At 41.4% G+C, this 16,225-nt stretch overlaps 2 protein-coding genes across 6 annotated transcripts; both read right to left on the minus strand.

Moving 5' to 3' along the window:
• Positions 1-1,707: 1,707 nt before the first annotated feature.
• On the minus strand, positions 1,708-3,728 carry ACTL7A (actin like 7A). Its single transcript, XM_081316190.1, has one exon. It carries the CDS (start codon positions 3,067-3,069, stop codon positions 1,846-1,848), a length of 1,224 nt encoding a protein of 407 aa, XP_081172316.1. The 5' UTR covers positions 3,070-3,728; the 3' UTR covers positions 1,708-1,845.
• Positions 3,729-5,351: 1,623 nt separating this feature from the next.
• Positions 5,352-15,072, minus strand: APTX (aprataxin). Of its 5 annotated transcripts, XM_081321341.1 has the most exons (9): positions 15,037-15,067; positions 13,035-13,168; positions 12,430-12,539; positions 11,732-11,778; positions 8,926-9,255; positions 7,479-7,538; positions 7,163-7,389; positions 6,894-6,997; positions 5,352-6,241 (listed from the first exon to the last, which is right to left on the minus strand). In XM_081321341.1, exons 3-9 carry the CDS (start codon positions 12,467-12,469, stop codon positions 6,087-6,089), a joined length of 963 nt encoding a protein of 320 aa, XP_081177467.1. In that variant the 5' UTR covers positions 12,470-12,539; positions 13,035-13,168; positions 15,037-15,067; the 3' UTR covers positions 5,352-6,086. The 5 variants fall into 5 exon arrangements, with proteins under 5 accessions (XP_081177467.1, XP_081177465.1, XP_081177466.1 ...); XM_081321339.1 differs by lacking the exon at positions 12,430-12,539 and having other exon boundaries at positions 15,037-15,072; XM_081321340.1 differs by lacking the exon at positions 12,430-12,539 and having other exon boundaries at positions 15,046-15,062.
• Positions 15,073-16,225: the final 1,153 nt, after the last annotated feature.

Genomic DNA, 16,225 nt, shown 5'->3' on the forward strand with positions numbered 1-16,225 from the left:
CACACACCTCTTCGAACGGGCAGTGGTGCGCGTGCACCTCTCCAAATGGAGAGTGGCACCGCCCGTTCTGAGAGGTGCGCGCGCACCTTTCCGAAGGGCGGAGGTGCGCACGCACCTCTCCAAGCCGCCGCCGTCCCGTCCGGAGACCTGCCGCGTTCACGGCAGCTGTGCAAACGGGATGGCGGCGGTTTGGAGAGTGCGCGCGCACTCGCCAAACCGCCGCCATCCCGTCCGGAGACCTGCCGCGTTCGTCAAACATTGACGAACACGGCAGCTGTGCAAACGGGATGGCGGCGGTTTGGAGAGTGCGCGCGCACCTCTCCCAAGCCGCCGCCGTCCGGAGACCTGCCGACGTTTGGGGAGGTTTGGGGAGGTGCGCGCGCACCTCCTCAAACCTCCCCAAACGTTGGCAGGTCTCCGTACCTCCGTGCGAACGGGCAGCGGCCCCGCTTGTTCGGAAAGATGCCGCGGCCCATCTGCAAAGCTGCCGAAAGCGGCAGCTTTGTAGATGGGCCGCGGCAGCTTTCGCAACAAGTGGGGCCGCTACCCATTCCGAGAGGTGCGCGCGCACCTCCCCAAACCTCCCCAAACGTCGGCAGGTCTCCGTACCTCCGCGCGAACGGGCCGCGGCCCATCTGCAAAGCTGCCGCTTTCGGCAGCTTTGCAGACGGGCCGTTGCCCATTCGCGCGGAGGTACGGAGACCTGCCGACGTTTGGGGAGGTGCACGTGCACCCCCAAAACCTCCCCAAATGTCGGCAGGTCTCCGGATGGCGGCGGCTTGGGAGAGGTGCGCGCGCACTCTCCAAACCGCCGCCATCCCGTTTGCACAGCTGCCGTGAACGCGGCAGGTCTCCGGACGGGACCGCGGCAGCTTTGCAGACGGGCCGCAGCAGCTTTCGCAACAAGCGGGGCCGCTGCCCGTTCGCGTGGAGGTACGGAGACCTGCCGACGTTTGGGGAGGTGCGCGCGCACCTCTCGGAATGGGTAGCGGCCCCGCTTGTTGCAAAAGCTGCCACGGCCCGTCTGCAAAGCTGCCGCTTTCGGCAGCTTTGCAGACGGGCCGTCGCCGTCACGCAACCGGGAACCGGTTCCATCACACATTAAAAAAAAAGGCAACCGCGCGCGTCCGCAAGAAACATTTTTGCGCATGCGCGTGCATGGACACACACACGCGGCTCCCACTTTTTTTATGTGTGATGGAACCGGTTCCCAGTGGCTCTTTTCCTTTTTCGGGTTGCCGACCCCTGGGCTAGATCATCTAATTCAGACATGTCAAACACAAGGCCCGGGGGCCGGATCCGGCCCGCGAAATGGTTTCATGTGGCCCGCGAAAGCCATCCAGAAAACAGTGAGGGAACGGCCCCCACTGCCTTGGCCCTGGCCCAGAGACCCTCCTTCTGCCAGAGACCCTCAGATCTGTCCCACTCCTGCCCAGGCCCCCATAGGCACCCTTGATGCGAACAAGGTAGAGCTGGCCATGCCCACCCAGGCCATACACACTCTAGCCACGCCCACCCAGTAGACCACGCCCACCCTGGCCATACCCACCTGGCCCCTTGAGGGCAACCGCAATGCTGGAGCGGCCCTCAATGAAATTGAGTTTGACACCCCTGAATTCTAATTGGAAGGTTTCCTTGATGCACTAATCTTCTCTGCTTTACTTGCACCAAAAAAAAGGAATACTATCTTTTGCTGTTACAACAATGAGTCTTTAATATACAAGAGAACAAAAGGAATTATATAACATTCAGATTGACATTACAGGGGTAGCAGGGAAAGTGTGTCCGTTTCTTCAACCAAGCCTCATCCAATTGTTCTAGGTGAAAAGATTCACGTTCAGGGATTTAGAAACATTTCCGGTAGATGTAAAAAGGACCCTTTTCTTCATATTCTCTTCTATGAACCCAGAGCTGTTGGAAAGCCTTGAGAGATGCAAGAATGGATCCTCCGGTCCAGACAGATGTGTTTCTTTCTGGAGAAGCTGATGAAATGGGATTATCATTTGGGCACATTCTAATCAGCTCTCTCTGGAAGCGGTCAGCAAAGCCCTTTAGCATGGTGCAGCCCCCACACAACAAGATGTTGCCCATCAGGTTCTTTTTTAGGGTGACATCACACTTGTTGAGGGAAGTCATTGTCAGGAGAGGCAGTCCCAATTGCTGTGAATTTATCAAGGATGGCTTAAAGAGCATTTCAGCACATAAGAATCTCTCTTTGCCAATAATGATAATTTGCCCGTCAGGCAGCTGGTATTCAATCTCATGTTTCCTGGGAGCTGCGGCTGCATCATGTTGATAATCCAGTGAAGTGAAACAATAGTTCTCTTTGATGTCCTCTAAGATACTCCTGTCTTTCTCTGTGAACAATTTTATATTCTCATTTATTAAATTCATTAGATACTGAGTGACATCGGATCCAGCATAGTCTACTCTCTCAGTAATGTTTGGCATGGTGTATCCTTCGTAAATGGGAACTACATAGGAGACACCATGACCGCTCTCTACAACAAGACTTGAGGTCTTTCCATAGGAATACATTGACAGTCTTGATTGGTAAGCAATGTGCATAGCAGGAGTGGAAAACGTTTCAAAGATCATTTCTGCATATTTTTCTCTGTTGGTTGTAGGGCTTAGAGGAGGATCTGATACTAGGACAGCATGCTCTTCAGGTCGAATCCTCATCTCCCTAAGGAAAAGATATTCCCACATATCTTGAACAGAATCCCAGTCCACTATTATTCCATGTCTTAAAGGATTGACAAGTTTTAAGGGTACTGTAGCTTCCTGAAGTTCTCTTCCAACAAAAGTTTCCTTCCTGTTATCTCCAGTTTTTGCTGTCTCCTGGATATGCTTGCCTACAGTAGATGAAATCACATGGCTTGGCTTTTGTTCTCCAGCAAATCCACATTTGCAGGAGCCAGTACCAATATCTATGACAACAGCTCTTGTCTCCTTTACTATTCTCCTTGGAGTTGACTCTCCCTCTTCTCTAAATTTGGTGCTCGGCTTGACTGCTGGTCCTTTCTTTGGTGGCAGAGAGCCAGAGCTTGCACTTCCTCTGCTTGACATTTTATTTCCTGATGGTCATATATGCCTGCTCTCCATGTACTGACCACCATTTCAAATGGCAGGAATGGACAGGATGTGGAGTGCTGATGATACCAACAGCAAGCATTGTGACATCATAATGGGAATTCTTTGAGCAGTATTTCCAGCACAACTGGGAGCATTAGTTTAGAGAAGATTGTCCTCATGGATAGGTTATCTACGTTCAATTTTACCTACTCTTAAGATCCAGAAAGAGGATTATTTAGGTTACCTTTTTACCATATACCAAACCGTACATACATCCCCAACATTCTAAACATGATTTCAATTTTGTGGTTCAGTAATTATACAAGTCCGGCATACCAAAGCAGAAATATGATCTTGAAGAAGGAATGCAGCAGTTAGCCAAATACAATATAAGCCCAGGAAAGAAGATAATTCTAGAAAGAAATTTAAACTGGCTCACTTCAATATGAGGAAGGGAAAATGCTGTTAGCTTTCCAAAATTCTATTACTATAATGTAGATTAGAGATCCACAATGGGACGCGGTGGCTCAGTGGGTTAGGACGCTGAGCTTGTTGATCAGAAGGTCGGCAGTTTGGCGGGTCGAATCCTGAGTGCCGCATAACAGAGTGAGCGCCTGTTACTCGTCCTAGCTTCTGCCAACCTAGCAGTTCGAAAGCACGTAAAAATGCAAGTAGAAAAATAGGGACCAGTACGGTGGGAAGGTAACAGCGTTCCGTGCGCCTTTGGCTTCTAGTCATGCCGGCCACATGACCACGGAGATGTCCTTGGACAAGCGCTGGCTCTTCAGCTTTGAAACGGAGATGAGCATCAGCCCCTAGAGTTGGAAATGACTAGCACGCATGTGCGGGGGAACCTTTACCTTTACCTTTAGATTAGAGATCCAGTATCTTGAGGAATCTCTTTCCTGCCCTGGTCTACATCGAAGGATTGACATCAGTCTTGAAAACCTCCTATTAGAAGCAGACTTGTCTTTGATCAAAGAGATGTCATCCAATCTTTAGGGCACCCAACCATCTGCTAAGAATCGTGCTGCAGCATTGTTGTAATACCAACAAGTGGATTTACAAAGCAAAATCCCATGCTGCATCTAACACAGCATTCGCAACAAGGCTCGCCTCAACCAAGGATATAGTGGCTGGCACTTCAACCAACAGTGACATGAGAGCTTACCAGAAAAGTTTTGGAAAAAGCTCAATTCTAACTTTCATAGGTTCATGTTGAGATGATTTATAGTGAGTTGGATGACAAAACTTCCTCATCAAGATGACTTTTGTTCTGAGTTTGCGGAAAGAGACAGCCAAATGGGATATGCCCATTATTGAAAGTAATGGTCCAGTATTGGACAATTACCAGAATTTCACACAAAGACTTAGAGCTTCTTTTGATGATTCTGCTAAGAGAGCAAGTTAACAAGCTGCATCCACATCAAATTTTCAGTTAATTACCAGAGAGGTTGGGTGGAATGTTTTGCTCTGATTAAACAATTTTGAGAAGAACTTGCTGATGAGCTGAGATGAATTGGTGAAGCAAGGCACACCAAAGAATTTGGAAGAGCTGTCCCAACATTATGTGTTAATAGATGGCCATTTGGAAGAGATAAGGCACAAAAAATGGCACAGCAAGGGTTTTCGCAGTCTTCATCTCTAGCTCACCTGCTTGTGGAGTCCTACCTCGAAGGGTTGACACCCTGCTTTACACATAATGTAGTTTCGATTTACTTTCAGCTGGGTTTCACAAAGGCTTCTACAATAGCAATGAGGTTATGGAATTGCTTGGATATCAATCTGCTAAGGTTAAGAACTATTTCAGTTAATATGTAGATCCTGTTCAAAGGGTGAATTGTTGGATCTACTTCAATATTCTGTTTATTTGTAATATTTAAATATGTTTTGCTTGCCGCATGGAACCATCTCAACAGAATTTTTCTTTTGCTCATGAATTCAAACATTTTCTCGGACTGGTACCCCAGAACTGAATAGAAGCATGAATTCCAGAATTATACCTAAATGTAAAATCTCATTTATACCTACTCAGACATAAATTCAATAACTGAGGTTAGGGAGATTGCTAGATCACTTCACATAGGATTGCAAACAAAACAGATTATTAAAATAGACAGTAATCTTTAAAAAAAACCAAAAAACTCTTATTTAGCTGGATGAAGTGGTTTCTTAGACCCTTTCAACCTGAGCTATTTAATTGCAAAGCTATAATGGCAGGTGTATGTGGAAGAGAAATAGTGTCTCCTTGAAATCATTTGAAAAAATGCAGGATGTAGGCAGGAGTAGAATTTAATAGGCATTGCTTTGCTTGTATACACATACACTTAATGAAATAAATATAGGAGTTCAAGTGATATTCTTTTACTAAAAAAAAAAGATCTCAGATTTCACACTGTAATGCCTGCAGCATTACACAGCAGTCCACTTAGAAACAGTATAGTGATAAAAGCTGAAAATCAAATTGGGAAAGCAGAGAAATGTCTCCAACGTAGGATGGAACATTATCCTGATAGCTCAGGCTCCAAGTCAAATCTCACTACAGTACATTTTTGGTTTTTCTCCTCTTACCCATGCCAGGTTTGAAAATGAATGCCAAGGTTCAGCTTGAAATGTAGAATAGTATCCTGAATGTGAGTGCAAAGTTATCTTCCATCATGTCAAAGTTAAAAAACAGTTTCCACATAACAGATTCAACAGCAGGGCTCACTTTAGTTGGCCCATGAATTGCAATGAATTCTTTAGCGTGAAGAAGGGCATAGAGATGTCATGGATGAGGGTTCCACTGCAAAAGCACAAGTACAACATCATTGTATAACCCTTTTACATTTCCACATCCCTTCTATCCATAGCTGCCACTTCCCTCCACAAATAGCCATGGTCACATTAAGGTAGACAAGATTTTGGCACACTTCATAAGGCAATAGCATTAGTATTTGCATATGAATATTGGAACTGAATTTACCCAATACTCGGGAAACTCTGGTGCATAAATGAAACGAGTCCTAGAGTCATTTGGGCCAATGTTCTTTAAGATGTTCTTTTAACTGAGGAATAGTCGGTAGTTGCTTTTTGCACACGTGGCACTTCAGAGGCAGTGTTAGAAGCTGGACAGCGTTCTTATCGACAGTTACTTTTCCTTTCTTCGTTACCATTGCTATCACATCTGAAGAGGGAAAAGAGGGAGAGGCATAATGGATCTAGGATTAGAGCTTCAGCCATACCCACCCCTCTCCAAACCCCACATGAATGGTTTTAGCTACCAATACTTTTTCCAAGGTTTAGATCAAACCTTAGAAACTGGGAGAGAATTCGTGGCACCTGACATAATTTTCAGCAACGTTAACAAGCTCACAGTCCCAGGGTTCTTTATATTAATGCCAAAATTAGCATCCACAGAATGGCTGTATTTCTGGAGCAATTCCTACAGTGTTTGGTATGAATGCGTTGTCCAAAAATTTGCTTTGAAAGAATCTTATAATCCAGTCAAACCAGGCAGTGGCCACACTTGTTAACTGTGTCTCGGCTTGTCAAATATATATATATATAGGGAAGAAATTTGTCCTTACAAGGGAGGGAAGCTGATTTCTCCCATGTTTTTACTTTCCGTGGACCTTTTCTCTCATACTGGGAGAATCTTTTGCAGATGAACTCCTGCCTTGTCACAATTCTTTTGGGTTAAACTAAATGCACTTTACCTATCCACTTGCTTTCTATGGACCGGTGCAGGAACTTTATTAAACCAACAGGGCAGTAGCTGTTAAATTACAGGAAGAAACCCAAGTTTGAATAGAAATTAAAATAGCCTAAGTTATTACCTGTAGAGTCCAAGAAGTAATTGGTTGTGAAAGAATTCCAATGCTTCTTGGTTTTAAACCACTTAGAATCAAAGTCTTGGCTAATGATGTGAAGATGCAGCTGGCTAAGAAAATGAAACAAAAATGATAACCAGGATTAATATCACTAGAACAACAACAAAAAAAAGTGTTAAAACAGCATTTTCACTAACAAAAGATACAGCCCAGAAGGCAGCGTTTCTTCTATTCCATGTTTGATAGAAGGTTAGCACACCTTAGTTCTGCCTTACCTCATGCTGGGAATGGCATGGTAGCCTAGTCTGAAGCGCAGGCTGTCTTTCTCTGGGCACTGCTGGATTATCATTTCTCCAACTCTGTGCATGTGTTCCAACAGTTCAAGATGCTCATGAGTTACTGCAAATAAAGTGGAAATGGACTTCCAGGGCAGCACTAACCAGTGATAGCGAGCTTTTGGATACTTATCCTTTATAACTACAAGTTGCTCGTCCTTGTAGACCTAACAGGCAAGAAAATGCATCAGAGTTACAGTGATGTTAATATCCTCATGCTTATCAGGCTTGAAGGAAAGCAACATGAAACCCTTACCTGCACCTCTGGGTTTTGCATAGAAACCTTCAGTCCTTGAGCCCAGTATGGCATACATTCCTAAAGAACAGACAGAAGAATCTAAATACATGGAGAGAGATATATATTAAAACTACAAAATGCACCTTGAAGAATCCAGTAGGAAAGACTTCCTACTACGTAGGTAAGCAAGCTTCAGATTGCAGTCTTCAGCTTAACTGTGCTATCAGAATAGCTAAAATAACTTTAAGAGACACTTAAATACTTTTTAGATTATAGCTAGTGCTGAAACACTTACCGTTTTGAAACTGCTCCTAAGAGAAACAAATATAGAGACTGTACCTCACTCAAAACTACGTAAGAGCAATTCAGATAGTGCCTGCCCCCAGGTGGTGACCTAGTTCAAAATGCCAGTCATTCACACACACTAAGCTTCAAAAGCATTCTCAGTATTTTTTTTCCTGCTCCCTCGATAATTATCAGTCTTGATGGAATGGCTTTTATTAGCAGAACAAGAAGGAAAGGTTCTAGTACAGGGGTGTCAAACTGCCGGCCCACGGGCCAGATGTGTCATCCGGAAGCCATGTTCACCCCGTTGCCAGCCATGGCAAAATAGTCCCGATACATCTCGTGATGTCACATGACGTCGCGAGTTTGACATGTCTGTTCTAGTATTTTCTCATAATTTCCTTTAAAGGGGCCTAGAATAAATTGGGAAGGGGGCAGTGTCAGGGAGGCAATGTCAGGGCTATTCCAGTCTCTTTTCGTTCAAATGTTACGGCTCCCCTCAAAAAAAAAAAAAATCTTATTAGCAGGCGTATTGGGAACTCCAAGTCTCATGTAACAGGAAGAAGGAATAACTTTGAAGAGAGGAAGGAAGATTTGTTTGCTTGCACACATTTCATTACCAGACCAGGTAATATCTTCAGTGCTAGAAGGGAGTGTGGTTTGTTCTCTATAGAGCAGACATGTCAAACACAAGGCCCGGGGGCCAGATCTGGCCCGTGATTTCATGTGGCCCGCGAAGCCATCCTGGAAACAGTGAGGGAACGGCCCCCACTGCCTTGGCCCTGGCCCAGAGACCCTCCTTCTGCCAGAGACCCTCAGATCTGTCCCACTCCTGCCCAGGCCCCCATAGGCACCCTTGATGCGAACGATGTAGAGCTGGCCACGCCCACCCAGTAGGCCATACGCACTCTAGCCACGCCCACCCAGTAGGCCACGCCCACCCAGGCCATATCCACCTGGCCCCCTGAGGGCAACTGCAATGCTGATGCGGCCCTCAGTGAAATTGAGTTTGACACCGCTGCTATAGAGCATACAGATTCTCTATACAGTAGCTTGCCCTGTCTATGAAAAAAAGCCGAGACTTTTGCGGGGAAAGAGGCCTTGTTTGAGGTCCCATAGGCTAAAAGGCTCTCCTTGCCTACCTTGCTGCAATACCAGCTACTTTTATTTCTTGTCTTACCATTTTGGCAGAAGAGCTTTCAAGTGAAGAAACAGAGCCACCGTCTGCCACATTGTTGTACAAATTGTAGCTTTGCAACTCCCCTTGGTCTGTTTTTATTTGTTTTCCAGATAAGCTTTCCACATTTTTTTTCTCAGGATCATCGTGTGGCCTTTTTTCACTTTGGAGTTTCTTGCTTTCCCGACCAACACATGTGCCCATTTCCTCTGAGAATTGTACAGTGTATGGATACAATTTATTGACAATATGGAGAACCTGTCCTGGCTTCAGTTTGGTTTCTTGATCTTTGCCAACATCCACTAGATCAATACTGGTTGGATTGACTCCTATCTTGAAAAAAGAAAAAGGCAAAATTATTCATCGTACTAATATTTGCTTTCCCTGAAAGTCACTTATCCCTCCCATTTTTAACAACTTGAAGGATTTCAGTATTTTGTTTCAATCTGATATGACACTGAAGTCCAAAAGCAAATAAATTTTGAAGAGGTGTAGAGTACATAGAATCCTTTTCCTAATAAGGCTGCTTTGCAATAAGACAAACTGAGGATTGTTTTGTTTGGGCTTAGCAAGGTTTATAAACCCGGTCACTATGGTTTGCACATTGTGGGTTATTTTTAAAAGCATTTATTTATTACACTTATAAAACACCCAACCATTTCAATTCCTTGGATTTAATATGTAAACTTAACCATTAATGGTTTGTAAAATGCATTTTATAGTTTATCATGTTTTATAAACTGAGTGAACTATACCGAGTCAATAAGTCTTTCTTAACTCATAGCTTAGCATAAGGTGTAAAGATCCATAGCGTAGCAAAAGTTAATTCTTAGAAGGTAGTTCTCAACGTATGACTACAGTTAAGACCAAAATTTCCTGCTAAACAATGCAATCTTAAAGCAAGATGTCACATGACGATATCACTTAGCAATCACAATCCCATCAGTCCTGGTTGACATTGTTAACCAAAAACCACAGGCCGTTAAACAAGTACCCAGCCCAGTCCAAGGCATCCCAGGTTCGTTGCTCCCAGCCCCGAGCCTCAGTAAGATAAGGGACTGTCTCCAACCCCCCCCCCACCTATCTACCTTCCCCTCCTCTGCTCTTTTGCTTTCCTGCACCCTGTTTTTGGCGGTAGCATGCAGGAGTGCATGGCTCTGGGGTTACTTGCCAGGCCCTGGGGAATAGCACCCACCTCAGCCCAACCATCCCAGCCCAGTCCCGATTGCCTTGCCATCCTGCACTCTGATTGCCCTGGCACTCTGCTGACACCCCAGCTGACCTTTGGTGTCTTTTTCCTCTCACTGCTAACCAGGCATGCGTACTCTGGAAGCTGAGCTGGGCTGGGTTGAACTTCATCCAAGGAACAAACAAAAAACAACCCCTTTCCAAAGAGCTTCTGGGCCTGTCTGGTCAGCAGTGGGAGCAGGAAAGGTCAGCGGAGGTGGCAGAGGCTAAAAGGTTATAGATGGGAGGAGATAGGTGGGTGGAGGGAATTGAAGTGCCCTTACAATTTTGATCACATGACTGCGGGGCACAATGGCTATAACTTCAGGCACAGCTCTTAAGTCCCTTTGTTCAATCCTGCCATAACTTCGCAGTCACCGAACAAATGGCTGTAAGTTGAGGACTACCTGTAAATAATTTTGCAATTATTTTTCATTGGGCGGTATCAAGATCTAAATACAATAGAACTCTACTATCTCTGGAAGCAGTTATATCAGTTTGAAAGCTATGAAATGTAATAGATTCAGTCCTTTTTCTCATGCTAAATTGACTTTCATGGCGAAAGTCAACATTCAAAATCAGGAAAAAAACTAGTGACGTGGAAAAATTGGATGAAAGCAGGGATATTAACTTTGGATCAATTAACAGATGATGAAGATGAATTTTTCACATATGCTATGCTAATAGATAAATATCATTTATCAGATGTGACTCAGTGGCAATATTTACGGGCAAAACAGTTGTTAACATTGTTTGGACTAGCAGGATTTTCAGCTTCTGAGACACTTGAGATACTAGAACAGCTGGTTAATCTTTTAAAACTAAAAAACCCTATTAATTTTTCTAGATTTTTGTAATCAATAAATCAATTTGATATGCAGCTGCCAAGAGATTATTGGAATAAAGAATTAGAGGTTCCGATATTGCTAAACAGCAGAAGATTGAGGACAGCCTTTTGTTTAAGATATAATAAGAACAATTCTTGTAAATATGATTTTTAACAATGTCCTATAACCTGTACTGTGTTATAAATGTGACGGTGTGACAAAAGTAAAAAAATTTCAGAATATTCTCTTATAACTTACCAAATACATGGAATTTGGCAACTAGACATATAAATGGATTCTCCATTCCCTTACTATAACTAAAAGATGGATATTGCAGCATTGGAATGATAAATAACCCCATTTACTCAATGGATTGAATGGATTATATTTACCACTTATGAGCAGATTGCATAAAACCATAGACTTTGTATAAATACAATGAAATATGGGATTCATTTATACAATATACAATAGGTTAAAAAGCATGATAGTTTTATAAGTGTATTAGTGTGTATATGTATGTATGTGTGTGTGTATACACACACACATGCATGTTTGCATTAGATAATTATATACAAAATTGTCAGTTTACTGTTGTAATGACATATTACACCGTGTATTTTTTCTGTTGTATTTTTTTCACTGATTTTTCCAGCACTTGTTATGTATGTTTTAAATAATGTGCATACCTATGTTTTCTTCATTTTTGTTTTAAGAATTTATTCCACAATGCTGTATGACAAGAAAAAGCATACCTGTTTAACCTTGACATACCCTTTGTTGTAATCTGCTTTTAGTTGTACTGAAAAAAAATTGACAAAGAATGATAGATATTAGGCTGTGAATTTTATGGCAGTGTTGGGGAAGGGAGAAAAATGGGGTGAAATTCAGAAAAGCAAATGCTTTAACAGTGATACAATTTAAATTAAAAAGGAGGTGCTAGGAGACACCCAATTTATTCTTATTTCTTTTGTCCTTTTGGAAATGAATCCAGCCAGAAAATGATGAGCTATGGTCATGTAGATTAAAATTATTGCTACAATTAAAAGCTGTAATAGTTTAATAATACTTTACTTCAGTCTCATACGATCTCCCTATCTCTGAGTTTCAGTGCCTAGACTAGAGCCAAGGAAAATAAACCTCTTTTTTTTCTTTTTCGGATTAAGTTTGTGTACACATTTGCACTAGAGTTCTCCATATGCCCACACGCCACACTGTAGATGAGGTTCTATACATGGACAGAAAATATCTGGATACTCTTCATTCAGTCCATTCCAGAACTATCTAAGCAGTACACATGGCTGAGTTTTCCTGGAGTCACTATTATTCTTTAACAAGGGCAGATTCATTACAGGATTTTAATATTCTATTAAACTTTCTTATATTTATTCATCTACTATGGCTACTTCTACCCACCAACTGGCCAACTGCAAAAATAAAAGCATAATCTTACTTTCATCTATAAAATATTGGGAAGTACAGGCAGTTCTCATTTAGCTATTGTTAGCATTAACGACAGTGATGAAAAAGTAACTTTGCAACCAGTCCTCACATTTACCAGGTCTGTAAAGCAAAGAAAAGCTGAAGTAAGATCATAAGCACAGTTGTAGTTTCCCTTAGCAACCACTTTGTTTAACGACCAAGGTGACAATTGTGGTCACTAAATGAGGACCATCTGTACAACAAAACATTACTTAGTTATAAAATGTTAAATTACTGAAAATATATCATATATATTATCTTGTAATCCTATTACAGATATCTATTTTTATTACTTTCCTATGTAGTTTATTTTTGGAGTCTTTTGTAGATAGCCATAATAAATCTAATTAATAAAAATAACCTGGGAAACTGAATCTAGCCATCTACTATTGAGAGTAGAAATTAAATTCAAACCAGTTTTCCTAATCCTTAGTTCAACCTCTTAGCTACTAATTATTACTCACCATGCCACCCATTTTGACCCTTTAGCTGACACCAGGTACTTATACCATTAGGGGGAAAAAGAGGCAGAAATGAATTAAAGTAAAAACTACTCAGTTTACTAAGATGTACTACCTTGTCTTCGTGAACATTTCTTGTCTGTTATCTCCGTGTCAGGCCCACGCCCTATCACCACCATTTCTAAATGCGGTAGTTTAATTCGCTGACAGCTTCTATCTTTGCTCACTAGCCAGCATACACGCATTGTACTCAGGGAAGGGAGGGAAAAAAAAGAAATACTCAGTTTTATCAAATAAGGTTCCTGTAGAGAGAATGATCTACAGGTGCTATAAAAGTATTTTATTCCAGAACATTCACTAGAGGTTTTTATCTACTTTATAAAATGTACTCTCCCCATTTACAATTGGAACAGCACAAAAATTTACAAGACTTCAAATAGTTTATGACCTAAAATGTTGAGATACCAAATAGATTTTCATCTACTTTATTATAAAATTCATACAGATAAGATTTGAGAAAATAACTGATTATAGACAGTTACATTATGCTTCCATTATATTTATGCATATTTATAATTCTAATGCCTACAGTACATTTAACTAAATTATAAAGCATTCCAATTAAATTGTTCTGACCCTGATGCAATCTATGTCATAATAATTTCATTTACTCATTTATAAAGTATGTTTCAAGTCTGCCAGTAGTTTTTTACTAACAATTTATAAATTAATATAGACCAAGATCACCAATTCATACTAGGCATAGCTTTTTCCTTCTTCCAGGAGAAAAAAATAGAATGTACTTATTTGGAATAAATATTCCAGTACATCAGACTTTTTCAGTTGATGGAATGCAGTGATAAAGCTTTTAGTGTTGGCCAAAGGGCAAAATTAAGTAATGATGTGTGAGTTAGCTGAAAGCATCGTGCCTATGAAATGAACGTTTTCTTTATTCGGAGTTGTTCTTGAGTGTGTCTGTGGTAGAATCCAAGCAACTGAATTATTTTTGCAGAGCAAAACAAGGGAAACAATCCTATTTAAGTTTTTTTTGTTTTTTTAAATTCCATTTATATCCCGCCCTTCTCCGAAGACTCAGGGCGGCTTACAAGCTTAGCAGTAGCCTTCATTCTATGTATATGCCTGCTTATTAGGGCTTTCACACACACCCCAAGCGGCATTATTACAAAGTCAGCTTAATTGCCCCCAACAATCTGGGTTGGGGATGTCTGCTCTATTTTTAGCACCAAGAATACTGTTTATTTAATTTCTAAATTGAAAATATAGAGCTAACTGTATTATGTTTCATGAAAAATTCAGAAAACAATTTTAAATTTGTTTGGGGAAAGTTTGCAGAGCCTTAGCTTTTGAACAATTATAAACAGAAAATTCACTGCCCTTCTTTTTACTCCATAAAAGAACTATTTACTTTGTACTTCTTACTACCACTGCAACAGAGAAACCAAGAAAAGGGTGCAGTTAAATTAAGTTTTACTTTGAATTCCCCGTTTCTTTATTGCTTCAGAAGATGGTTTCTGAATGGATTCTGTATCCAGCAGGAGGAGTGTCCGGCACTCTTAGGATGTAGAAACTACTTTGCAAGAGAAATGGAACCGGTTCACTCTCTTCTTTCATCATGACATTGCAAATATGACACGAGAAATGAGATTTTGAAGTGGACAACTGCTTACTTACAGGAAGCAGCTGTTCATGGATACGTGTATCCAAAGTTTGGCTCTGCACTGTATTTTACACAGGCTATGATGCACATCGCTAACATCCAGATTTATTATCAAAAATCCAATTAACTGAGTTCAGCATGCCAAGGACTGCGACTGAAATAAGACAAAACACCTGGCACAATCCATTGAGCATTTAGGGCAGCTGGAGTTTGGCTCCTGACAATTTTAGAATCAATGACTGTTTGAATATACACGAGTTCGTCTGAGGAAAATGTTATAACAAAGAAACATTTCTTCCAGACAATCTCTCTTGCGCCATCTCACAGTACAATTTTGTGCTTGCTTTTTTAACGACCATCTAAAGACCACGGACCCCATCCGATTTCTTCCCTCCCAATAATTTTCGGTGGGTTATTCATTGCCCCCCCCCAAACACACCATAAATACCAGAAGCTTCTCACGAGAACCTCCTCCTTTCATCAATACTCCCTCGCATTTCCGCTCACCTCCACGTTGCCATCTCTGAACCTTTTCTACATTTCCTAGCCAATAGCATCCTTCTGGACTGCTTCGAGGCCAATCAAATACAGGTTTCTAAGCCCTTACTCCCACCCACCCCTAAGAGGAAGGAAGTAAATACACAGCGAGTTTCTCGACCTTTCCCGCAGTGAAAATTAGGGAAAAAGTCTTTGGTCGTGAGTTGTACGTTTAAGAAGGATTCTTTTTTAAAAAAATTATTAAAGAGTTTTACAAAAAAAGATTTTACAATACATCCCCAAAACCCACCCACCCCAAACCACCCCCCTTTCCCCCCCACTTCCCAGAGCTAAATACAGGGTTATAGTTATAATAATCATATTCCAACTAAAGATTATCCATAATATAAAATTAACCAATTTCATAGTGTGCTTTAACTCCCCTTTAATCGGATTTTGTCTTATTTATTTAACCAATAAAAAAGGCTATGCTGATCCATTAAAACCAAAATATTTGCCAATTAATAAATACTATTAAGGCTACTCAAAATGTCACCCTGATATTTAGCGAGCTCTTGAATTCTCCACTTTTGATCGGACTGGATGTTAATTAAAGCAGAAAAGGGAGAAGCTGCTTTGAGATTCCCATTATTTATTTATTTATTTATTTATTCGGTTTATATACCGCCCTATTCCCAAAGGACTCAGGGCGGTTTACAAAGCAAAATTTAAAAACAATCCAATATAAAATTAAAATAAATTAAAATAAATTAAATTAAGTCTAGCCACAAAAATTAAATCACAATTTAAAAACATTAAACCCCTCAGTCCAGACCAGATAGCTCAAAGAGCCAGGTTTTTAGGTCCCTGAACGAAGGTCGGGGGGGGGGCAGTCCATTAGGATGCGTCTTAGCGACATAAAAATGAAATGCAGCCAATATGTATTATTTTTTCAAAAAAATAATCCTACGCTGAATATTAATACCGGAATTCAAAATTTAATTGGAAAAAAAGGTTCAGGAGAGCTAGAGCTGCCAAAATGGGTGCAAAAGTCCCAAGATTTAAAGAGTTTTCCGAATTGTTTTCCTTCCATACAGTAGGTTTGTGGGTTTCTGCGGGCGTGAGATAGGTGGCTGTAGGATTTCAGTTTT

The sequence above is a fragment of the Vipera berus genome (genome assembly GCF_964194415.1).
Source record: "Vipera berus genome assembly, chromosome: 2".
NCBI classification, from domain to species: Eukaryota; Metazoa; Chordata; class Lepidosauria; order Squamata; family Viperidae; genus Vipera; species Vipera berus.

What these genes read in the sequence shown, in the direction of transcription:
- ACTL7A (XM_081316190.1), bottom strand. Translation starts at nt 3,069, where the DNA reads ATGTCAAGCAGAGGAAGTGCAAGCTCTGGCTCTCTGCCACCAAAGAAA.
- APTX (XM_081321339.1), bottom strand. Translation starts at nt 13,164, where the DNA reads ATGCGTGTATGCTGGCTAGTGAGCAAAGATAGAAGCTGTCAGCGAATT. An exon ending in GAAATGTTCACGAAGACAAG is followed by an intron (nt 11,779 to 13,034) that starts GTAGTACATCTT and finishes ATTTTTTTTCAG; the next exon opens with TACAACTAAAAGCAGATTAC. An exon ending in CATGCCATTCCCAGCATGAG is followed by an intron (nt 6,998 to 7,162) that starts GTAAGGCAGAAC and finishes TCATTTTCTTAG; the next exon opens with CCAGCTGCATCTTCACATCA.